Genomic DNA, 24,594 nt, shown 5'->3' on the forward strand with positions numbered 1-24,594 from the left:
CAGCAGGCTCATCAGTAGCTCCTATGGCAGACAGCAATCTGCATCCAAGGGGTTTCATTGCTCCTCCTGAGCCTGCAGGAAGGATGCTCTGCACAGCTGCGGGTTGCCCTGGTTTGTCCAAGCCCTCCAGAAGAGCCGACGACAGCTGGCCGCGGCTCTGCCTCCTCTGCGAACATCTTAATCCCATGGGAACATCACTCTCACCCTGGCGCTGCTTCTGCTCCTTAGCAGCTTCTTGGAGACCTGGGTCTTGTCACAGGCACTAATAAAACTGTCGTTACTTTGGCAGGACCCAGCACCACTCCAGCAGCGACAAATCCCAAACCAGAGGGCAATTTGTCCTTTTTTAACCAGTGCAGGCACCTTCAGAGGGATTAAACCGGCCTTGTGGAAACTGGACCCCCTCACCTGGGAGCGCTGTGTCCGTGCAAGAAGTCCCCTTGCATCACACCAGCCTGTGGGGATGAACATGGGGTGGGTGCCCCTATGCAGGAGCCAAACCTGCCTGTGAAAAGCCAACTGAATCACCGTCCTTATTTCTTATCTCAGCACTTTGCAGGTAGGCTTAAGGCATTTCCAGAGGATTTCCCTTCCCCTACAGGTACCACCCACGTGAACTTTTGTTTTACCCTCCCTGTTTCCAGTACTCTGGGATTTCTCTGCTCTCCTTCCCCAGCGCCTCAGCCGAAGTGGCTGCTGCCTCAAGGCCACCTGCACTGGGCTGAGCTCTGCTGCTGCGGGATGACATGGCGTGTCGTGTCCTCACCCTCCCGGTGCCACAGCTGTGTCCTCCTGAATGACCTGCAAGCTGTCCCTGCGTGGCATCAGCTGCTCTCCAGCATCGCATCCCTGGGGGGACGCTACCTCAGCACCCCAGAATTGGGTTTCCACGCAGCTCCCAGGGCAGTTGGCAACGGGAGGCAGCAGGCATTTCCCTGATCCTGTGCCAAGCCTGGGCACAGCCAGATCCTTCCCGGGCTTGTCCATCCTTCGTGACATCCCCACCTCCCTCCCCTAAAGCAGCCGCATGCCCTGCGTCCTGCTGCCAGGGTACTGCCGCCCCTGCCCACCCTGGGATTTGCTCAGTGCCGGCAGGATTTATCACCCCGCACACAGGATTTATTCCCTTTCCATCCATCCCCCGTGACCAGAGCACTTTTTTCCCCATGGCTCTGCATCACCGCCACCTCCCCTCGCCACGCTGTCCCCATCGTCCCCACATGCCCCTGACACGCTTGCTTGAGGTTTTCACCCAGGCCCATGGGAGCAAACCTGCAACCCAGGCTGCAGCGAGTCCCCACTGCAGAGGTCTCTGCAGGTGAAGCTGGGGAGAGTGGGCCGGAGCATCGCCTCTGGATGGCCGGGGACAGCGCTCGGCCGGGCCCCCGAGATGCCGTTCTCCAGCGGGGTGCTACCAGGATGCTCCGAGCAGGAGGTGACGTCCCCGTGGGGAGGACACACGGAGAAGCGCTGAGACACGGAGGAGCTCTCCTGCGTGGAGCATGTTCGGGGGGGAGGGAGGGGGCTGCAGGTTGACCTTCCCAGCCCCTGACTCACCCCTGCCCACCCCTAGCCCATGGGTGCCCCCCCCCCGCCCTCCCCTCCTCCCGCAACTCCAGCGCCGAGGAAGCCGAGCCGGAGGCAGTGCTGAGCCGGATATGCAGCGACTCCCCGCATCCCTCCTTGTGAGTATCCTTCGCTCCTCCTGATGCCTTCGGAGCAGACGGATGGACGGACGGACGGGCAGCCAGAGGTGGACTAGTCTCTTCTATTTGCAAAGCTGGGGTGGGGGAGAACCTCTTCCCACATCCCCTTCCCCATCCTCTGTCTTCATCCCCTCTTCCCCCTCCTCCTCCTCCTCTCCGGCCACGATATTCTCCCCCCAAAAAAGGGCGCGGGGGGAGGGGGGGGGAAACCTGCTGGCAGGTGGAAAGAATCGGGAAATGCAATCCCATCTGGAATCCCGCAGAGATGAGGACTCAGCCAAAGCAAAAAGCCTCCCAAAAATAAAACCCCCAAGAGGGAGGGAGGGCGAGGGGGCTGCTCTACCGCACCGGGAGACCCGCTCCGCCCGCCGCCCCGCAGCCGAGCGACCCGCTCCCGTCCCGGCATGGGACAGAAAGCAGAAGGCCCCGACAGACAGACCGACAGACCGACCGGCGGGCGGGGAGGGCTGCGGGGGAGATGCAGCGCGGCTAGCTGTCAACTTCCCCGGAGCCCCCCGGGCCCCTCCGAAGTCTTCCTGCTTTTATTTGTTTCCTTCTTTTTTTAAAATTCATTTCCCCACTCGTGACTCGGGCGCGGGTCACGCAGGACAGCGGGCAGCGGGGGTGGGGAGGACGAGGAAGGGGGGAGGGATGCTGCCCGCTGCTGCCCGCTCCTCTGCCCCCCGCCGCGGGGCCGGGGCCGGCGGCAGCTCCGCGCCGAGGGGGCGGCTTTGTGGTCCCCGGGCATAGCGGTGCTGCCTCCTCCCCCTCCTGCCTGCCCTACTCTCCTCCCTCTCTCCTCTGCCCGCTCCCTCGCTCCTCTCCCCGCTCTCTCCTCTGTCTCCCGGTCCCTCTCGCTCTCCTGCCTTCCCCCCACGTCTCCCCTTTTCCGCTCCTTCCCCCCCTTTTTCTTCTCCCCCCTACCCTGCCTCTCCATCCCCTCACCCCCATTTTTCACCGGGGGGCTTTCTCTTTGCCAGGGCAGAGTGTGGTGACGCCACAGCAGCCACCACGGAGAGGACACAGGACACCCCCCTGGGCCTGCCGTGCCCCTTCGAGGGGGTGGCTTGGACCCCGAGACCCCCCCAGGGCCCTCCACAGGATTGCTTTGCCTGCATCGCCAAGCCCCCGGCTCTCCGGCAAGCTTCACCTGTCCTGTCTCCTTCTTCCGCCGTGTATCTCATGGAGAGCAAGAGCTGCAAAGGGGACAGCCTGCGGCCAGCGGTCCCATGCAAGCACTCAGTGGAGAAGAAGACGATGACCAACCCCACCACTGTCATCGAAATCTACCCCGACACCACCGAGGTGAATGACTACTATCTCTGGTCCATCTTCAACTTCGTATACCTCAACTTCTGCTGCCTCGGCTTCATTGCCCTGGCCTATTCATTGAAAGTGAGTATTGAGCGCGAGGCGCAGGGTAAGGGGTGGCCAGAGAGGGGGTTGCGCTTGATGTAAATCACATCTTTGCCACCCAAATGAGAGGTTGCACCCACTGGGGATGGGGAGAGCCGAGGTGTGTTTTGGATCTGAGGATGTTGCTTCAGGTGGGAAAGAGGCGCTTTGACTGGCTCCGGTACCCTCGGAGGCTCCTCTGTACCATGGCAGCAGGGTGATGGACAGGCAACGCAGGGCTGGCTCGGCTCGTGCTGCGCCCACAGGCACCCTGGCACTCGGTCCCTTCTTTGGGATCCTGTCGGTTAGAGATCTTGTCAGGGTAGGATCCGGCAGTGTCGGATGGTTGGGCAGAAGCAATAAGAAGCAGCCTGCCAGGATCAGCCGGCACCTGGCAAGTTGAGGGGGGGAGAGGCTGCCAAGGTGCAGGGCAATCCTGCCTGTTTCCTTCTTGCCCTCTCCCTAATTAAAACACCAGAGCTGGTGGCCAGCTCCACACCCCACCCCATCCCGAGCCCTGTAAATCCCAAGGCAAGCCCTGGAGACCTGCCAGCATCGTGGGAACAAGGCCCAGGTAGCTGAGGAGGAGGAAGAGAGTGCAGGGGGGCTTTGCAGAGCATAGGGGCAGGGGGGAAGTAAAGCCATGTTGATGGAGAGGGCGGTGGCATGGAGCACAGCTGGCAAAGGGGACGGGACTGGGTTACTCCCAGTAGCAGTAGCTGCAGGGGAGAGCAGCCCAGCAGGGATGGCGCCTGGCAAACAGGGAGCCCCTTGGCAGCTGCTGGGAGAGAGGGGCCTGGGCTGCCCTACCCTCCCCTTCCCTGCCTGCCAGCCTCAAAACTAACTGAATGGATGTGCAGAGATCCCGTGGGCGGCTGGGTGGCCCCACAGAGGAGCTAGCTGATTTGTTTTGGCAGGCAGCATTTAGAGGAAGGCCAGGACACAGACAGGGCTTCATCACAGAAGCAGATCAATTAACCCCATCCAACTCCCATGAGCTAGACTGTGAGTGCCCAGCACTGCAAGGACGCTGCTCCCGAGCACATCAGTCAGGGTCTCTGGCAGAAAGGCTCGGGGTCAAGTCTGCAGACCTGTGCCCTGACTCACCCAGCACTGGCACCATGGTGCCTGCCTCAGTTTCCCCTTCCCTGAGATGGGTGATGAGCACCCATCCACCACCCCGCAGCAGGCTTCACTGCTGCCTGGGCGAGGCATTTAATAGCTTAAATCGTGCCGGGGCATCACCATAAGCAGGACTGACCCAAGGGCAAATCCAGGCAGCGGCAGCCTAACACGACGAGGGGGAAGGGAGTCCCTTAACACCCCCACTCATTTAGCCAGTGAGGGAAGAAAGTGGCTTCTTCCTTTTTTTGTGTCTTTGCTCATCTGAATTTGTCTTTAATGATCAGCGTCTTTCCCATGCAAGAAGCACAGTCATAGTGGGCTAAGAAAGGGTTTCACATCACGGGGACGTGGCAGTAGCTACAGTGGGTATCTGGGTAGATGTGGTCCCTTGGCTGCAGCCAGCAGTGGGGGCAGGACAGCCTGAGGACGGATGGGGCTGACCCATCCCCAGGGGACAAGACGGAGTAGGGTCTGCCACCTACAAGGTTTTTAAAGGCTGGATCCTTCACTATGCTTGACATGAGGTGGAAGGAAGAGCAAAGCCCAGAAGTAACTCGGGTCGAGAGCCTTGTGCCACGGCAGAGGCATGGGTTCAGCATCTGGTTGCAAAGGTCTAGAGAACATAAACTCCAGTGTGAAAAAAAGTAGCGGCAGCAATGGAAGGCAAATCGGTAAATATGTTCCAAATCAGGGAAAGGAAAACAGAAGATGGCTGTCAAAAACCAGCCTTGACTTTTGGACTGTGGAGGTGGTTGCTGATCACATGTAACGGTGGTACCTGAACGGACGTGGAGCTGAGCACGTAAATAACTCTGCTCTGGTCTTGGAGCTCCCCAGTGGCTGTGACTCTGTGGCAGGGGGGAAATAATAGAAACAAAATGTCCCTCAGAGGCACAGAACAGAGCTAGCAAGTGGCTGAAGGGGTGGCGAATGCCCTCGCAGGCTGCTGTTGAGATGGGTAGCGGGAGGCAATGGGGATGCTGGGGCAGTAGCAGAAGGTCTGTCCTGGGGAAGACAACTGTGATGTTAAGAAAGACAGGATCCTTCCTCACTCACAGCTACTGCAGAGACCTTCACAACATCTGAGCCAGGCTGGATGTTAGGGTCATTTCTCCAGAAGCCTGTTGTTTTCATCTCTTTTACAGTCGATAAGGTTTTTCCCAGAAGTTCAGAGAAAGCAGAAGCAAGAAATGCCCTGGGGAGAGATGTCCCCTTAAACAGACTTCTCTTGTTCCTCTTCAATTAAATGTAAGGACAATTTAGCAGCAGATAACTTAAGTCCCAGCCTTTCTAGGATGTCTGTGCCCTGCAGAGACTGTGGGAGGGAGAGGAGGGGAGGAGCACCTTCCCTTCCCTGAGCTCATTCTGGGACCTCTGGTGGCAGAGCCCTCAGCCAGTGGAGCACAGGTTTCTTGGCTGAAGGGCCATCAGGGTGCTGATGGCATTAAACAGTTCCTAGGTTATGGTTTTTCCATTTCCTTTAAATAACTGAAACATCTAGCAACCTCAGGAATCATCGTTTTCATTATCAGAAATAGCATTTTCAATAACCTGCCATAAACATCATCTGCTTTTGCCAGATTCATACCGTTAATAAAGCAGTAGCTCCTTTGTGCCCCAAGTCCATGAGATGTTTCATTATGGACCTTAGCACACCCTAGTATTTCCACCAGTTTCAGCAGCACAATGCCCGCGCTGGAAGCCAGATGTATGCTTAGGTACACTTGAATATTACCGTAAAGCTGTCTTCTTCCCCATGCCCACTTTTATTGGTTTCAGCCGCAGCTGGGAAAACAGTACCTCCATATCTGCCTGGCTTTTTGCATGCGAGCTGCAGCCTTCTAGGTTTCTTTCTGCGGGGAAATGCTATTTCATTGTGACCATCGTTTACTAAAAAATGCCAAAAACCCACCCTGGCACCAAAGAATTTACGCTCTTACTCAAAGAAACATGTGAAGTCAGGTGAGGGCAAAGACTGTGACATCCAAGCCAAGTACTCTGTGTGACAGACACCCCAGCCAAGCACTCTGAATAACAGCGCGATGGCATGCCTCGTCTTTATTTACACCTGTAGCAGGCTAGATCCTCAGCACATACAGCTTGTTGGGCTGCAATGGAGCCGCACCAACTCATGTATCCCTCCGGCGGTTGTTTCTAGCATCTCAGACTTTTCAAGGTCAGCCTCCCAGAGCACAAGCAAGGCACTTGCATATAGGCATACATTGGTGCTGGAGAAGAAGAGATAAATAGCAGGACCAGGAGAGTTAGAAATCCTAAAGTAAGCTTAACCCCAGCCCAGCACAGACGTGGGGATTGCTCCAACGGCAACACTTTGGATTCAGTTGGTTTTCATCAGGAGCAAATGCCGTGGCCCGATATTCGGCAGCTCCCTCCTCTCCTCTTTCCCTACTCCAAGCAGTAATTAATGATGCATCAGCACCTGGTGGCAGGAGATCTCACTTTAGTCATTAGGAGGTCCGTCTCTGGAGACCGCTGGGGTGAGCCAAGTCCTTCTCAGTACCCATTACGCCATGAGGCAGTAGATCAGAGGAGCTGGGATCTGAGACGAGCTGTGGTACAGATACCATGTTGTGGTTGTATAGAGTCAAAGATTGCAAGAAGCCCTGTGGGCTTTTTAAGCCCCACCAGCAGCCCATGGGGTTGCTCACAGAGTTTTCCTGCCCCTCAAGGCCACCGAAATTTGCAGTGTGATAGCACCCCAGGAGAGCTGAGCTCTCCTGCCCACTCTCTGCCGGGCCCTTAGCACGCAGCTCCGGGCATGGCTCTTTACCTTCCCCTCTCACTGTGTGTTGACCTTCCCTGTTTTGAGTGGAAGCAGACCGGCACGAATCCATAGCTATTTATTAACATCAAGAAGCAGAGAGGCTGTGGCACCCAACCTCTCAGGCAGGCTCTCAGCCTGCTTTTCAGGAGGAGCAATGGTTTATGGAGGTGGGTGAAATGCAGAGGCGACAGCCCTGTGACGCTGGTGCCAGCATGGTGGAGGTATGCAGGCTGGAGAGCTCTTGACCAATTCACAGAGCAAATAAATCCAAGGATCCCCTCCAGACCTCCTTATGTGTAGGGATGCAGAGCTCTACACGGAAATGGGTTTACAGCCAGCCAGCTGTGGGCTGCATGCTAAAAGCCGGGCTGCCTTAAATACAGCCTCATTAGGCTCATTATCAACAAACCATTCGTCTTCTGCAAACTGAGGCAGCACTTTGTACCTGCACAGCAAGTTCCCTGCTCCCAAAAACAAGAGGGGCTGAGCCCCAGAGCAGAGAGAGGGGAGGTGGCTGCTGGGGAAGGGGCCGGGAAGGAGCGGGACGGTAGGAGTCAAGGGGAATGCTTGGAGAGGAAGCTGAAGGCAAAGACCCAAGGGGACGAAGGGCAGGAGACGGTGGTCAGAAGGAGGAGAGAAAGAGCCCTCAGGCACCGGCACATTGGAGGTGTTGGAGGACAAGATGAGCTGGAGATGTTGGAGAACAAGGTGAGATGGAGATGTTGGAGGACAAACTGAGCTGGAGATGGTGGAGGACAAGGTGAGCTAGAGGTGGTGGAGGACAAGGTGAGCTAGAGGTCGTGGAGGACAAGGTGAGCCAGAGATGATGCAGGACAAGGTGAGCAGCAGGGAGGTGACAGACAAGCAGGAACGGAGTGAAAGGCCACCACTGCCTTTTGCTGGTGAGAGAGGGGAGAAGGAATGTTTGCGTGTTAAACCACAAAGTGGGCTGTGTTTCGTGGAAGGCCGGGCATGAAAGAGGAAAGGAAATGTATAAGTCGTCAAGCCGGGCCAGAGATGAGCTTTGCCTTGTCCAGGGTGGGATCTCCAAAAGGGCCACCACGCAGCACTTTGGGGTGCCTGGGGAAACCCCACAGTCAGCAGATGCAGGATAATTATCCTTACACACCAGTCATCTCAGCGCAAAGCAGGGCCAAAAATCCCCAAATAATTTTAGGCAAGGTGAGAAGGGTCAAAGTGATGATGAGAAAAGAGTCTATGACTAAGGAAACACCACACTTGGGTTTGGGGGGTTCAGCCTTGTGACCTTGTGACCTTGGGGACCTGTCCTCCCCCGTGCCTCACCTCCTCAGTTGTGGAAGGAAGCAGCTTCCAGGGCTCCCAGCAGCTCGTGCACCAGCTGCCAGCACATTATGGTGATGGCGGCCACAGGAGCATGGAAATAGGAAAAGCTGAGGGTGGGCTATGAGAAAGAAACTGGCATCTCCTTAAGGACAGAGTGGGGAAGGAGCCAAAACGTGTATCTGCTCTCCAGGAGAGCTCTTCCTCCAGAGCCTGGCTCAGATGCCGCAGCAGGACATTGAAGGGAGACGTCTGTGAGCATCTGGGGGTGCAAGGCCAGGCAGAAAGAGGTGAGGCCAACCTGGCAAGATGCAGGAGGCCAGGGCTGTGAGTGGTTTGGAAGGAGAAAAGCCTTTTCATTGCTCTTGTGTGCTGCAGGGGCCCTGGCACTTGTCTGGTGCTTAGAGGCTCTGTTGCAATATAAATTGATAATGGACAAGAGATGATTTGCATGAGGGTGACCACTGAAACCATAGGGTGTATGGGGAAATAATAAGGGAGGAGAGGAAGGGGACCAAGGACTCGGCGAGGATGAGGGATCCAGGCGACCAAGGCCAGAGCGGCCGGAGGAGAGTTAGGGAAGGGAAAGGGCAGGGGACTACCAGAAACGGGGAACGCGGGCAGAGCTCTGTGTGCCTCAGGGGGTGCCAGGAGCAGGTAGGTGGGACCAGCCGGAGGGCAGGGAGAGGAGGCAGCTTGGTGCCCTTTGGCAGGAGTCGAAGGCACCTGTCTGTATCATCATTTGGGCCCAAACAGCAGGACACAGAACAGATGGGAAGGACAAAAAAACTGGGAGGAAATGGTGGCACTGGGGAGAGGGCAGCCTCGGGTGCCTCTGCTAGAGATGCTGAGGAGCATCAGGACTGGAGCAGGGACAGAGGGAGAGCCATGGAAAAGTCGAGGGCAGGTGCTACTGAAGCGGGCCATGGGAAAGAGCTAAAGCGCCAGTCATGAGTGCGAGCTGGTGTCAGGTGTGAGAAGCTGCTGGGAGCACTGGGAGAGCACTGGGCATGGAAAGTAGGGCAGCAGGGCATCCCGGGGAAAGGAGGAGAAGGAGGCGAGGAGCGGGGGAGAGCTCCTGAGGCACTGGCCCCACAAAGGCAAAGCAAGCGGCTCGGCGTCAGGAGGGTGGCAGAGCTCAGTGTGCCAGCCACGCCGGTCTGCTGGAGAAACCTCTGGCTGGCTGGCAAACACTGATGGCAAATGCCGGCTTGCCTGCAGCAGAGGGTGACCTCTCCCAGCTGGGTTACAGCAGAGGAAGGGGCAAAATGCATTTGTTCTGCGCAGTTTGCCTCCGGCAGCCCTGCTGCTGGGAGCAGGGGGCAGGATTTCTGGCCTGAATCCAGTGCCCCTGGGGCTCTGGCTGCAGGGACCTCCGCGCTTCTCTCTGGTGGGTGAGGAGGTGCCAGCTGCCCCGTGCCGCTGAACCCAGGGTTTTTTGGGAGGATGCTAAACCTACCAAGTAATTTCAAAGGTGAGTCATCCCAGACATGCAGCTGGCACAAAAAGGCACGCGGGCTCCCCGGCTGCCAGCTTGCTGCCTTCCCAGAGGTCACCTCCCCTGCTGGGAGCACCAGGCAAGCATGCCATAGAGCCATGTGCTGTTTGTGACTCTCCCCTGTCCCCGCTCCTGGAAGGATGCCCTGAAGCTGCTGAGTACTCAGCAGCGGGGTGATGGGTGGATGGCCCCTGCTCCAGCTGCAGGTTCCCAGGAGTGGGACGCAATAAAGGCCACAGACATGGCACCGCAGGATTTCATATGAGGAGGAAAACAGAGCTTTTGTTCTTGCTTATGTACCTGCTGGTGCTGACTCCTGAGGGCCTCGTGCCAGCAGCAGCCTCCCTCCCCATGGTCCAGGATTAATGAAGAGCAGGGGGTGCTTCTGCAGAGAGGTCCTCACTGGTGTGATGGAGGAGGAGACATTGCTTGAGGGTCTGAGAAGTGGTTTTGGAGGCCCCATGAACCAGCATGGCTCAGTGGGAACAAGGAGTTCAGCAACCCTTCCCCATATCCAGCAAATCGCAGAAGGCTTTCAGGACAGCCCCATGGGTAAGCACTACAGGAAGGAAAAAGTCACTAAGACGTGGTCTGAATCCATCACAGAGTCTTTTGGAAAGCTCCTGGTCGATAAAAGCCTTTTAATATTTCTAGGTAGGATGCTGGGGCTGGTTTTCACAGCCTGCCATCGACATCTAGCGTTCAGCTGGCAGCGCCTTGATGGTGCTCATGCTGCCAGCAGCAAAGGCAGGCTGTGAAGGACACACGGCCCCACAGCCTGCAACCCTCTGGCCACAAAGCGAGCAGTGAAGCAGATGCTGCCATGCTGTGCTGGCCCCTGGATACCCCACTCGCATACAGGAAAGGGAATTGGGGCAGCCTCCTGGTTCTTTTGTCCCACGTCCTTGTGGCTCAAGCTGCCTGGGTCTGCTGAGTGCCAGCTGACCGGGCAGTTTGGGGACAGGGACACATCCTTCCTAGGAAGGGATGGAGACTGACCACTCATCTGCTGGGCTCAAACTGCAAAGCTGCTGCTGGCAGGCAGTGCCATCAGCTGCCTGGCTGTGCCATCTCTGCTGGCTAGTGGTATTCACTGCCTGGTGATGCCATTGCTGCTTGGCAGTGCCATCACTACCTGCTAGTGGTATTCACTGCCTGGCGATGCCATCTGCTGCCTGGTAGTGCCATGCACTGCCTAGCTGTGCCATCCACTGCCTCCTAGTGCCATCCTTGCCCCCTAGTGGCACCTCTGTCTGGCTGTGCCATCTGCTGCCTTGCAATGCCATCACTGCCTTGCAGTGCCATCTGCTGCCTGGCAATGCCATCTGCTGCCTGGCAATGCCATCCCTGCCTGCTAGTAGCATTGCTGCCTTGCAGTGCCATCTGCTGCCTGCTAGTGCCATCACTGCCTGGTAATGCCATCACTGCCTGCTAGTGGCATCACTGCTTTGCAGTGCCATCCGCTGTCTGATGATGCCATCCGCTGCCTAGCTGTGCCATCCACTGCCTGCTGGTGCCATCACTGCCTGGCAGTACCATGCACTGCCTGGCAGCCTGGAGGAGGTGGAGGCAAGCCAGTGACATGGACATGCACAATCCTTACCCACTGCAGAGCTGTTCCAAGGCAAGCCCATGAAAGTCCCACCCTGCAGGATAATGAAGAGAGCAGACCATGCTGTCAGGATTGAAAACTGCCAGTGGCAGAGACACTACACGAGCCGCATAAGACCTGCAAAAAGAACTCATTAACCCAGGACTGCTTAATATGCTGGAGGCTCACACGCAGCCCTGGAGCTGCAGTAGGATGCCATGCCAGGTTTCGCCCGCTCAGCCGCTCAGCACAGATGGAAGCACGGGGATACACACCGAGACCGCAGCCAGCCTTCTTGCTCGCGGGCCAGGCGAGCCAAAGCCCAGAGCTGCAGGCCCAGGGGGCTGCGACACGGTGGGAAGGATGCTTTAGTGCCCAAATGCATGGGGTGCACAATGGCACCTCAGTTCCCTTGTGCACCCTTGGGCTCAAAATGGCACTGCCCCACTCCAGGGGCCACGGGGACCTGGTTTGCCTGGTTCGCAACAGCAACAGGTCACTCTTCCGGGTCTTCTCCGCTCCCAGGGGTTTCCAGCCCCCAGACATTGTGGTGCTTGGCTTCACAAGGTCAACCCATTACAGAGCTGGGATGCAAACCTCACTTTGGGGTATTCTACGGCACCCCAAGCATTCAAATGCAAAAAGGCGCAGCCCAGCCCTCGTCTGCTGCACAGGTACCCTACAGTGTGGGTGTTGCTTGAAACAAGTTAGGTCTTTTTATGTCCCAAGTTATGTCCCAATTTTTTTTTTTTCCCTGGTCTCAGGTCCGGGATAAGAAACTCCTCAATGACTTAAATGGAGCAGTCGAAGATGCCAAGACAGCCCGGCTTTTTAACATCACCAGCTCAGCCCTTGCGACCTTCTGTATCATCCTCATCTTCATCTTCTTGAGATACCCCCTCACTGACTACTAGAGTGAGGCCAACAGCAGCGGCTGCCGCCAAAATGCCTCTATGCCAGAAGTGTCTGCAGTTGTTTCTTGTAGCAAGGACGCAATAAAAAAAAAAACACTCCACCTTGATTGCAAAAAAAAGCGCCAATTAAATACATAAATAAAAATTAAATTAGTTGATCAGCCCAGCTGAGCATACCCTTCCTGCCCCCAAACAGTTTGTGAACTGCTGTAGGAAAGGGTCTCACTCTTACACATGTACAGGGAGAAAAATAAACCAAGAAATATTTATTTTATGGCCAACAAGCCGTGTGACAAGAGCATGCAAAGCCGAGAGCAACACATGCCTGGTGGCAGAAAGCTAAGCTCTGGGGAGCAGTGGGGTCCTGCCAAGCGGGAGGTGCATGCAGTGATGGATGGTGACCGTGGCAGGGCTGGCTCACAACATATCAGATGTGTTCAGACCGCCCCACACCCCCCCCCCCCCGCAACATACGGGGCCTTTTCCTTTTCCTCTCTTGAGTTTCATCCACTGGTTCAAACAACTCCCAAGCCCTGGAGAGCTGAGGGCGTTAGGAAGTTCATACTAGGGAGCCCCAAAGCCTTCAGAGAAACCCCAAAGCATTAAAGGGCAGGTTTCTCCTCAGGATCTCCTGACAATGCTGAGAAGGAAGGCACCTTCTGGAGAACTCGCCTAAGCCCCCTAAATGGAGTGCTACTGTATTTCTGTAAACAGTCAATAAAGATACCTCTGATATCTGATGCTGCTGGGTTAATTCCTTCCTTATGAGGGCCAGGCTCCTGGTCTCTACAGGCTGGCAAGAGAAAATGCTAATGTCACCAGCAGCTACTTGGGAGACATTTAAAGCAGGAGTGAGGGATGCTGCTGCAGGTCGGGGCCACACGCAGCCATAAAAGAGGGCACAGATCCAGATTTTAGAGCAGAGACCTCAATGACTCCTGTGATGGTCTGTCAATTGCAAGCAAGCAAGTGCAGCTGAGTGGGCAGGTCCCCCCTCCCCTGCTAGGACCATCATTGAAGATTGAAATAAATTGCCACAGGTTGAACCTGCTGCTACTGCAGCACTTCCCAGGGTCATTACCAAGAGCCAGATTTTGGAGACGCCATGCATTTGCTGCTGAACGAGGCAGGAGCTTGGAGCCCTTCCTGATAGCTGCCTGCAGCTGCCTGCAGTGCTGCAAATCAACACACCTTGACTTGAAAACACCACAAATGAATGGCAAGACCAGGACTAAAATACAGCTTTTCAGTGCCTCTAACCCTTCATCTCATCTCATATGCCGCAGCTGCCTCATCTTTTTCCAGCTGTGAGATGAGCTCATGTCAAGGGAGACCGGTTGCTGCAGACCAGCCATGGAGCCAGGAGGAGGCAACAGCATCCACCTTTGCGCCCACCATGAAAGTGAAGGTGCAGCAAGAGATGGGGAATGCAGACAGGCTGTTGTGGGACACTTCATCCTCTGCTGAGTGCATGGTTAAATCAACGTGCTGTCTGGGCTGTGCTCAGTGAGGGCTGTGCCATAGTGAGCTGTGGGGACACACCATGAGGATGCTTCCCTGAAAGCCTCATGAGATGTCACCTCCTTCCTGCCCAGGTCTCTACGCCTTAACCCGGCCTGGGCTTCATTTATGGGGGAAGCTATGGACAGAAGGACCTGCAGTCCCACCTGCTCCCCGCTTTGCTGAAGGGCATTTCCACACCAGATCGGATCAGGGATCTGTTTTGCACTGAAGTTTCTGCCGGCAGTGCAGTACACGGTGCCCTGGGAACTATCTCGGCCATGAATTGTTCTATGATCACTCATCTAGAGGTCAAGACTCTTGCCAACCTCTCTTGGCTAATTCTTGCTCCCTTCCCTGAAGCAAGATTTGAGGGGTCATAGCCATCGGCATTTCCATCCTAACATATCTAGGGGTTGTATCCAGTCCTTGTCCCTGGCAAAGGAAGGAAGTGGCCTGTCGCAATGGCAATGCCTCCAAAGAGGGTGCAGCCAAAATGACTTGCATTGCAGCCACCTTGAGCTGGCACCTGATAATTGGAGCAAATTAAAGCCTGCTGGGATAGTGCCAGTTTAGGCAAGACCCAGACTAGTCACCCCAAAAACCTCTGAGGGTTAGGAGGAGCGCAGAGGTGAGGTTGCATCACCTTTTCCCTCCCCCTGTATCTGCACCGAGCTCACGTTGGCCGTTCCCAAAGTCTTGGCTCGATATCCTTCACCATTCGGGTGCCCATCGTACCTCTCAAGCTTTGCAGCCCAAGCACAAGCCCGGCAGGATGGGCTCAGGGGATAACTCATGCACGGTGACCCCGCTTGCAGTGCCAGGGGCTCAAAGCCGCAGGTTTAGGTCACTGTGGGACCAACGTGCCTGGCGCCTCTTGCAATAAGAAGTGCATTCCTCTCTATGAGCTGGGACTCAGTGGAGCCATGTTGCAAGTGCTTTTGCACTCAGAGACCCCCTCAACTCTGCGAAATCTTGTGGCGATGGTGTCACCGTCCCCATTTCCCATGCCATGCAGGAGAGAGCTGCCCTGCTTGGCATGCAGGCACGGGGGTGCCTAGATAAAGGCAGAGCTGACACAAAATTGGAATTGACCCAAAGCCAGCCTTTCCTACATTTAACAAGTGTGACAAATGAGTTACCATCATCCCTTCCCCTGATGGACCGTCTTATCTGCAGGAAAATGGATGCTGGTCTAATGAACCAGGGGGAATATTGAACTGACTCTGCAGCATTTTTGCATGCATAAACCATCAGTGATGGAGAGGGTGGGCTATTATTAGTAACCATCTTATTTATTATTTGTTGCCCATGCTGTAGTAATTGTGAACACTGAAATTGCTGTGCTGCAGCAGGTCGGAGGTCCACCCAGACCTGCCTTGAACAAGAACAGGGTAGCGGAGGAGGATGCAGTAACACTGTGGCTGGAGCATGGGATCATCGACCCCAGGCAGATGCTCAGCTCCACTGCAGCCCTTGCCTCGGCTCCACCTGCAGCCCTGGGCTGGGAGCAGCAAAGCCCCTGCACTCTTCCCTCCTCTCTCTTAGTGCCCCCCCATTCGTTTTAATGGAGCCCGTCCAAACTCATGGCAGTAGGAAAGCACCCCCCCAAATGGGGAAAATGAGGGGGGACATAGATTTCCAGGCTTGCTTAGGAAAAAAAAAAGTCATTTACTCATGCAGAGGTCTTCCAAGCACAGCAGCATCAAGGTGCTTAACATTCATTTCATCTTGCCGGTGTTGGGGAACCCCAAACTGAGACAGCAAAACTGCGTCCCCATATACTGGCAGGCAGGTGCATCCTAGATTGCACCGACTGTGCTGTTAAGCGAAAGAAATAACTTTTTTTCATTTTGAGGGAACAAGGGAAAGAAAAGCAGCAGCCAAATCCGACAGGTCTTCTAACTGCTTTTTTTTTATAATTTTGCAAGAAAATTCTGGAAGTTCGGGTTTTGCCAAGGCTGACACCCGATGCAGCAGAAGGCAGGCTTTTGAGGGTTGCTTCTCTGCCTTTTCACTTCTGCCACTCACAACGTCGCGCCACACTCTCCAAATCGCACCTTTTTTTGGCTGTGAAGCCGCAGCCTCTGTTGCACTCAGCGACAGGAAGGAAAATCAAGAGAGGAGGGGGTGGAAGAGATGAACAGCCGATTGCTGCTTGAGAAGCATCTTTTGAGACGGGAAGAACTGATGGTCACGTTGCCATGTAGAGATTTAATTGTATTCCTTCAGGAAACTGAGCTTGACAGCTTGATGAGGATTTCTTTTTGCTTTTTCTTTAGCTCGAGGGGAGAAATGGAGAAGGGGAGGGGGAGTGATTCTTCCCTTTTAGTCGACATTGTGAGATTGTGCCTAAAATACTGCTGCTGGTTTTGTGCCCCTGGTACATGAAAGGCGTTTGGGGTAAGCGCGGGGAAAGGCCACCGAGGCTGGTGAAGGGCACGCTTGCCCGGGGAGGAGATGCTGCGGGAACAGGACTCGTTCAGCCCGGCGAGGAAATGGCTTCGGGGCGACCCTCGCGGCAGCCCCAGCACCTAGGAGGAGGTCACGGAGGGACGGAGTCGGACGCCCGAGCCGAGCTGGAGCCGCCGTGCTGCGGGAGGCAGGCAGAGGGCCCCCTTACACCGCTCCACCGCAGCCGGCAGCTCGCCGCCGCACCGCCCATCTCCGCGGCCTCTGGGCAGGCCAGGAGGCTTCAGGCCCCTCGGCCCTTGCAGGGAGCGGGCGTTCCATACCCGCTCGCCCCGCGCAGCTGGGACTCCCCCCTCGCCCCACCACCGGGGAGATGAGAAGCCCCGCGCAGGGCAAGCGCTGGCTTGTGCAAGAAGCAGTTGTGGGGTGAGAGGGGCTCCTGCACCCTAGAACCAGCCAGGAGCAGGTGGGGAGGAGGTGACAGCCCCAGCCCCCCACAGGGATGTGCCCCTTCATGCCAGCCGGGACGTGTGCGTCACGCGAGGGCCCGGGCGCCGTTACACATTTACCCTCCACGCTGGCAGGGAGAGGTGGCTGGGGGCCAAGCAGCACCAGGGGCGGGTGTCGAGCCTGCGTGTGAGCAAACCCCGCTGCGCTTACGCAAGCCTCAGCGCTCACCCGCGGCTCTGCCCCAGCTGCCATGCAGGGCTTGGTGATGCCACCCCTGTGCAAATGTCGCCGAGCCAGTTTGCAGACAGCGGCGCATCGAATCCCAGCTGGGGTGAACTGGTTTGGGTTTGCTACCAGCAGCAAACGCGACCCTGCAGCTCTCCTGCATCTAGGGGCTGGCAGTAATAAACGGGGTGAGCTGGAGCTAATTCAGGTAATGACCTTAGGGCCCACCGCCAGCATCCGCCAGTTCCCACACCAGGGGTGAGCTGTCAGGCATGCAGGCAAAGCACGGTGAGTCAGGGGTGGAGCAGCCCTCAGCCTGGAGACCCAAATTAACAGTCAGAGAGATGCAAATGGCAACCTCTATTCTTCTGTACAGTGTGTAAGCCACGAGCAAAACTCAACGCTGAGCTGTAGCATCACAACCCTGCTTCCCAGGCACTCTGTGGGCCAGGAGGCAGAGTCACGGTGCCAGGAAGTAGCAGCTCTGGCCTCTCCCCAGCCACATGCTGATGTCTTGGGTGACCTTACCAAGTCCTGTCACCCCTATGTTTTCCCCTCCAACACTGTCTCATCGGTTGTTGGCTTCTCAGAGGAGAAACTGCAGCCTTGCTTAGTGCCACCAGGTCCTGGGCTTGCTTGGGACCTTGGCACTGCAGGAGTCCTGCGACTGGTGCAATTGCAGAAGTGTATCGACAGATACAATACAGGGGAAGAGCAGGGTGCTGATGGAGCTGCCTCTTCCCTCCTCTCCATCCCTGGACGCTGGCAGGCCTGTGCAGGATACATGTGGCAGGTTGGACAGTGAAGAGCGCGTGGCTCTGCAGGCAGACTGCGGTGGTGCGCAGCCCTGTCGGGGGGAGGAGGGGGAGGCACAGATGGCAGCAGATGCTCTCATCAGTGAAAATGATTGAAGCAAAACACAAAACAAAAAAAACCTAGCAACTGGTGAGCAGCCTAACAAAAACCAGCACAGGGTAGAGAAAAAGGGTCTAGACCTGACGGACCCTTGCATAGAGCCTAACTCCATGCTGCCTTCTGGCCCAGGGTAATGTTTCTCCCATCCCCAATTCATATACATATATATATATTCAGAGGAACACCAAAGCCACTCGCCTACCCTTGCTGCCCAGAGCAAACCCGTGTGCATGCTGGCACGGCGGTTCAGCACTGGGGGCAAAGGCACAGGCATGCTTCCTGCACCTGAGGGGTGTTACCACAAGGTCTCTGCACGGCTTAGCTGCTCCCACCGGCCTCAGCTCCTCCAGCGTGATCGCTTCGTGCTGGTGCAAAGGTCCTGCTCCTCTGCCCCTCCCATCCCCTGACTTTGACCCATCATGCCGGTACTCAGCAACCGTGCCCTGCATTTGGCACATCTCTACGCTCCTGCCCAGCTTTTCTCAGACGCATCCAGGGCGGAGGGAATCAGAGGGAATTTATTCAATGTATGATGTTTTTTTCCTTTTTCCCTTTGGCAGGAGTGCCTCAAGGCACAGTCAGAGCCACAGAATGAATGCTTCTGCAGCATGCGCTGAGCTGAATGGCACAGCACGCAGCCCTCCAGCCTGCTACTTCTGCAATTAATTGCGTGGTAGCTGCTTTTGCAATGTGCACGCGCAGCTCTGTGCCCTGCAAGTGTTGAGCCACACTGCACACGGGCAGATATTTCTATCAGGGAAATGGAGACATATCTGGGGCAGCCCCCTGTGTGAGATACAGGGCTGCCTGGTGATGCTGCAAGTGCCTTTTGTCTGCTCAAGCACAGCAGCTCTCTTCCCTAATGCAGACACCACTTTGGGCTTTGCAGGAGGAAGGCAGCATGCTGGGACCCACTAGGAATCTGCTGGGCTCCATCCCAGCCATGGGGTGGGAGAGCTGGAGACCCGGCTCCCCAGGAGCACGTGGGCAGGAGCCAAAGAGGGGAGTGATGCCCTTCCCATGGTGGGATGCGCAGTTCAATGCAGTCAATATATTTCTTTATGAAACTAGGTGATATGGAGCCTGGCGCACTCCTTCATCTGGCACCTGGCTGGGACACCGCAGCGAGGGTGACAGGCATGCATGCGGCAGAAACAGCCGCGCTTGGTAGAAGTGGAGCCATGTCAGCCCAAGGGTTGACTCTGGCTTCAGCGATCAGCACAGTTTCGAGGTGCCAATATCCCCCATGGTGTAAGCATCCACTGCCGGCTTGAGGGTGACGGGAGGCTGGCTCAGCCGATGGCACAAGGAACTGCATCTGAACACCAGGCAAGGTTAAAAAAAAATTATTCGGCCATTTAAAGTAATTGCAGGTTGGCAAAAAGTCTCTCCTTTTTGATTGATAAGAAAGTTGGTTTGGCAGCAATTTCTTTTTCCTAGTTTTAGTTTCCTTTATGATCAGGTTCTGATTTTAATCCCTGGAGGATGCAGGAGGCTCCACTGCACTCTTCTGCGCTTGGCCTGCCATGGCGATTAGGGGACCTGGAAAATGTTTTAGCAAGAACTATTACGTGTACAAGCGTAACTCGCATTCGAAACATGTAGCTGGGATGCAATCCATCTTTGGATGTGCCTGAAATCTGGGAAAGAGGAAAAAACAGAGTGAGGCAAATTATTTTTTAAGTGCTTTACCTGAAATAAAGTACTTCCCTTTAGCAATAAGCAACTTGCTGCATAATTTTTGCTCAGCTCATGATGGTTGTGATGGGGGGATGCCGGCCCTGGGGCTGAGACAATAGATTCACATCTGGTAGATAGGAGCTTAGAGCATGAGGCTGCTTTGTTCTGCCTGCCTGACCATAACAGCATTGCCCTGGCTCTCCCCACTTAATTTCCCCTGGGGAAAATAGGGATGCTGTTTGCCCGGTCAGTGCGCCCAAGCCACCCAGAGCTGACTGGGTGTGCTTGCAGCGCTGTCCTCGCTCAGGCTGGCTGCCCTCTTCCATGTAGCCACAGGTCTGCACCCGAATGCCAGAATTTCAGGTTGAGCAGGATTGGGATCTAAATGGGGTTAGCTCCCGGCTTTGGGAGGCAGGTGAGGTTTTGCAAGCCTCTGTCGCCGCCTGCTCCTAGCCCCTGTGATCCCGGGAGCAGTTTAGCAGCAGTGAATCATTTGTTTTGGTTTCTCCCCACCAGGCTCTTGGCTGCAGTGCCTCGTGCAGAAGCAGTGGGCGTGGGAGAGATGCACGGCGAGTGGGCTGGAGCCTCTCGACCGGCTGTGAGAACCGGCGTCCCCGGTCCCCAGAGCATCTCCTCCTGTTTGCTGCCATTACAGATTTTGTATGGGTCAAATCTCCCATGTCCCCATCACCCAGGGATGCACCAGGGGGTCTGTGGGGTGGCTGAGCAGAGGTTGCCGGAGATGAAGGCTCAAGAGGGAGCTCAGCTCAGCCTCTTGCTGGAATGAACAGTCCAAGGCAGGTGTCTGGCAGTCCCTCGAGACACCCCATCCTCTGCCTCTTCCTCACCACCTCCTCATCCCTTGCCTACCAACAGCCCAGCATCCTTCTCCCATCTCTTTCCTCGCACTCCTCCCTTGCACTGTGCCACCGGCCGGCTGGGGAGCGATCTTCCCAACAGCCGATCTGAGATGCTCATCTGGCAGCAGCGTGCCAGGCCCAGGGTTGGAAACATTTATTTTAACTGGGGTTTGGAAAGAAACTGTTGAAATCCTCTTCTTTTAGCAGGCTTTGCAAGCTCATGGCTCTCTGCCTAGATAATAGCTTTTACGAGGAAGCTTTGGGATTTTCAAACTCATTCCTTTCCCCTTCTTTTTTTCTATTTTACCCCTGAAAAGGGGTGTTGGGCAGGGGAGGGAACAGTCCTAAGCTGAAGCAAGAGAAGTCTTTCTCAGTTTTTCCCCAGCCAGGGAGCTCTACATGACCACAAGGAGGGAGCTGGGCAGGAAAACCAGCAGGAAAGGCAGAATGGAAGAAAGATCCCAGCTTCATTCCAGCCATGCCGGGCACACTCCTGCTCCCACTCCCACCAGGACCAAGTGCTCCAGAGCCGCTAGAGGAGCGAGCGCCCATGCTACCCCAGCATCTTGCCACTGATTATGGTAAATGGGCCGAAATCCATGCCATTTAGGTTGAGTAGCTCTGGTTTTGCAAAAGTTTCCCTGCTGACAGCTTTGGGTGAGCTGATTTTCTGCAGTAGGAGAAGAGTATGAACTCAGCACTGCTTATGCAATGGGGAGAGTGAGACTTTTTAGCATCCCAGGGTTTTATACCTCTGATGCTCTACGAGAAATGACCTTTCTGGGAAAGATTCTGCCACCAGTAACTGTGGGAGCTCGACACCCTTCTTGAGCAAGCTGCCAGCTGCATGTCTGGAGAGATGAGAGTTAATTTTAAAACATCCGGCATCTGTATCGGTGGGGAGGAAGGTTCCTTTGATTTCCTAAGCACCAGCAAAACCTAAGCTTCTAAACCCTAATCCCTCTCTAAGCTGGAGCTGCCAAGCCAGGGCCAAGGACAGAGAAAAACCCCTGCTGTGTTAGCCAAACCAGCCGCGCGGCTCTTTGGTGCCACTGCAGCGGGATGGAGGTGAGCCCACCCCGTCCAGCTAGGAGCCGACTCGTGGGCCAGGCTCCCCCTGAACCCCCCAACTTTTGGGCCACTCTTTGCCATGCTGTCCTCTGAGACCATGCTGCATTTATGTCTGTCCTTCCCCAGCTTGGGCACTTCAGAGCGAGCGAGTCCTGCGGGGCCATCCCGGCAGCCACCTGGCTGCTCCAAGTTGAGCAATGGGGTGTTTGAGGTGGGCAGAGCCAGCACCTGAACTGCAGGCAGGGTGCACCGACAGGCAGGAGGGGTGGCCCTGCCTGCGGGAGAGCTCCAGGCTCAGCGTTGCCCGCATCAGGCCAGGACAGCCCGGGAACCATCTATGAACCAAAAATACATGAAAGTGCATTTTTTGCCGGGAGCAGCACAGCACTGGAGGTGTCCCCCGGGAACCTCAGCAGCCAGGAGGGTCACCCCCAAAAACGCCCTTTGCTGCTCAGGCCACGCTCTCCGCGGGGTAACCCATCTCCCTGCGAGGGGGCATCACCCAAACCCACCAGGCGTGGGAGCCCCCCCACGCAGCCCAGCAGCCGGGCAGGACCGGGGCTGCCCGGGATGCGCGCAGGCAGCGCGGGCCCCGGCGGGGGCGGGCAGCGGCGCTGCGCGGGGCTGCGCCGGGGCCGCGCAAGTGCCGCGGAGCTCCGCACGGCCCGTCCGGGAGGGGCGGGGAAGCAGCACCCTCTCCCTCCGCGCCGCTCCGCGCCCGCGGGGCTGACGTCACCCTGCCCCTGCGCCGCCCGCGCTGATTGGCTGCGGGTGACGTCAACGCTGTCTTTTTTTTTCCCCTTCTTTTTTTTTTTTCCTCCCCCCCCCCCCCCCGTTCCCGAGGCATGACCTCATCGCCGGCGCATTCCCGGCGGCGCGCGGAGCGGCGCGGAGCAGCGCGGAGCAGCGCGGAGCGGGCCCCCCCCCGCCCGCCGCGGCATGCGGGCCCTGCGGCGCCGGCAGCGGCCGCGCCAGCGGACAGCCCGCGGAGCGGCGCGGCCGTCCGCGCCCGCCGCGCCGGGTCAGTGCATCCCCCTATAGATGTGTATAAGTGCCGGGTCTGTGCGCCCCGCGGGGAGGGACGGGCGGGGGGGGCGGCGCAGCTCGGCCGCATGTGCGGAGCCGAGCCGGCATCGCGCCCAGCGCCGGTGGACAGCGCGAAAACATATACCTATCTGTGTACGTGTAGATATGTATATGTAGATATAGGACTCGGGTTGTTAAGGGGGGGATTATTCTGGTGCAAGGAAGAAAACGAGGGCGGATGCTGGGGCTGGGGAGGGAGCAGCCCTGCAGCGGGCTGCGCCGCGGGGATGGGAGGGGGGGCTGGCGCTCCGCGGCCGCGCATGTCGGGGGCGCCGCGCTTGTCGGGGCGGGGGGTGTGAAAATCCCACCCTGCCTTCGCGGTGTGCGTTTGCCGGGCGGTGGTGGTGCAGGTGAGGAGGGGGTTCGGGAAGCTCCGGGGAATACCCGCTGTCCTGCTGGGCCGGGGGTCGCGTATGGAGGGGTTTTTCTCTTGGGGGCTGAGGGCTGGTGTTTGAGGAACCGGTGTTAACAGCGCTGTGGTTTTTCGGATGATGAAAGAGGTTGGAGTATCGCCCTGTGTCCTTGGCGTTTAAACGAAGCCGGCATGTGTTCAGCAGCGGGGGTTTTCATGCAACACTTCACTGCTGCGGCTCCAAAGGCGCTGCTAGCGATTAATGAGTTAAGCTGACCGTTTAAAATAATCCCCTCCACCTCCCCTAATGTGCATGGACCGATTGATCACCCCCTGCCCCCAATTATTATTTAGTGATAAATGTTGCTTTCTGTGCTGAGCGTTGGTTGTTTTTAAAGATTGCTGGTTATTTCCCTTATTGATAAATAAGTTCCTTCTCCTTCCTGCTCCCCCCTCCCTTTTCTCCTCCCCCAGAATTAAATTCCTGAGCAACAGCAAAAGCTGATGTCAGTGCTTCAGCTTGCATTGGGGGAGCTCTGTGCACAGGTCAGTAATTTGCGGTTTCGTTAGAAGGCAGGACGTGGTGCAGTGCTGTTCTGTTAAGGATATTTGGATTTTTCTGGGCACAGATGCGTTTGTCCCTCTGATTGCAGCAGTTGTCAACAGCTCCCTGGTGGGAGCTGGGCGCTGCATAAGCGTGTGTGGAAGAGACTATCCCCATCCCAAGCAGCTGGCGATGACAAATGCATTGGGAATAGTTGCCGGAGGTTTCGTTCTCCCTCTAATTTGGGGTATAAAGGCAGACACCCCCCCACCCCCAGGAGACGGTTGGGATGCCCGAGAAGCCCTGAACAGGTAGCACTGAGGATTGTGCCTGGCAGTCCAGGGGCCATGTTAACCTTGAAAGCAGCTTGCCCGTGGAGTGGTGTTTAATGTTCGCGTGCATTGTCTCGTCCTCCTCCACTAAGGCGAAAGGCTCAGGGCACGGCTGCCTACGCACCCAAACACGGCTGCAGAGAGCTTTGTTTTCGGAAGGACTCGATGCATAGGAATTGGTGCTTATGGGTTTGGCCTTGCCTCTATCAGACAGGGTTTGCTCGCGCTGTCGGAGGGTGTCCGTGCTGGGAGGAATCTCTCTGTGAAAGAGGTTTGTTGGGGTTTTGGGTCTGGCTGGGGGGTTCCTGCGCTTGCTTTGGTTTTGCTTGTAACGGTTCCCAAAACAAAATAAGCTGCAGCACTGAGAAAACCCTCCTGGCCATGGCTGGAGGTATTTGGGATTTTAAAATGCCTGCAAGGGCTTTGCGGGTGCCTTGTCCCCAGTTTTGCCTGGCACAGCCATGCTGGCAGAGCCTGGATGTGTAGGACTGTCCAAATGGCTGGGACCAGAGAGGACAGTTGGGCGCGTGAGCAGCAGATGGATGCCCAAAAGCCTCTTTGCGATGGCAGTAGGCAGAAATTCCTGCCTTCTGCCCATCAGCAACATGCTCGAGCAGCACAAACCTGGGGCTGGAAGGTCTCTGAGCCGAGATGGCAGCATCTCACACCAAAAGGCTTTTAACCCAGCAAATTTGCCCCCCATGGCTTTTAGTTATCCCTGCTTTGGCACAAGGTGAGGAGTAGGGAAGGAAAACCTGGATCTAGCATTGCTGTTTAAAATCTAGCCTCAGCTATGCTTAGGAGAGCTGAGCAAAGTGGCCAGAGTCCTTAGGAGTGTTCACTGGGGGCTC

The 24,594-nt window shown here is 56.3% G+C and overlaps 2 protein-coding genes across 2 annotated transcripts in view; both read left to right on the forward strand.

Annotated features, from left to right (window-relative positions):
• The first annotated feature begins 1,390 nt into the window (after positions 1–1,390).
• On the forward strand, positions 1,391–12,987 carry IFITM10 (interferon induced transmembrane protein 10). Its single transcript, XM_072864153.1, has 4 exons — positions 1,391–1,435; positions 1,546–1,685; positions 2,687–3,101; positions 12,167–12,987. Exons 1-4 carry the CDS (start codon positions 1,391–1,393, stop codon positions 12,314–12,316), a joined length of 750 nt encoding a protein of 249 aa, XP_072720254.1. The 3' UTR covers positions 12,317–12,987.
• A 9,324-nt stretch (positions 12,988–22,311) lies between these two features.
• The window catches only part of DUSP8 (dual specificity phosphatase 8), a 43,650-nt gene continuing 41,367 nt past the window's right edge, over positions 22,312–24,594 (forward strand). Inside the window, exon 1 of the mRNA XM_072864893.1 lies at positions 22,312–22,450. The gene's annotated coding sequence lies outside the window, so the exon portion shown is untranslated. The remainder of the gene's footprint in view (positions 22,451–24,594) is intronic.

This window comes from Ciconia boyciana, chromosome 6 (assembly GCF_034638445.1).
Source record: "Ciconia boyciana chromosome 6, ASM3463844v1, whole genome shotgun sequence".
Classification (NCBI taxonomy): Eukaryota; Metazoa; Chordata; class Aves; order Ciconiiformes; family Ciconiidae; genus Ciconia; species Ciconia boyciana.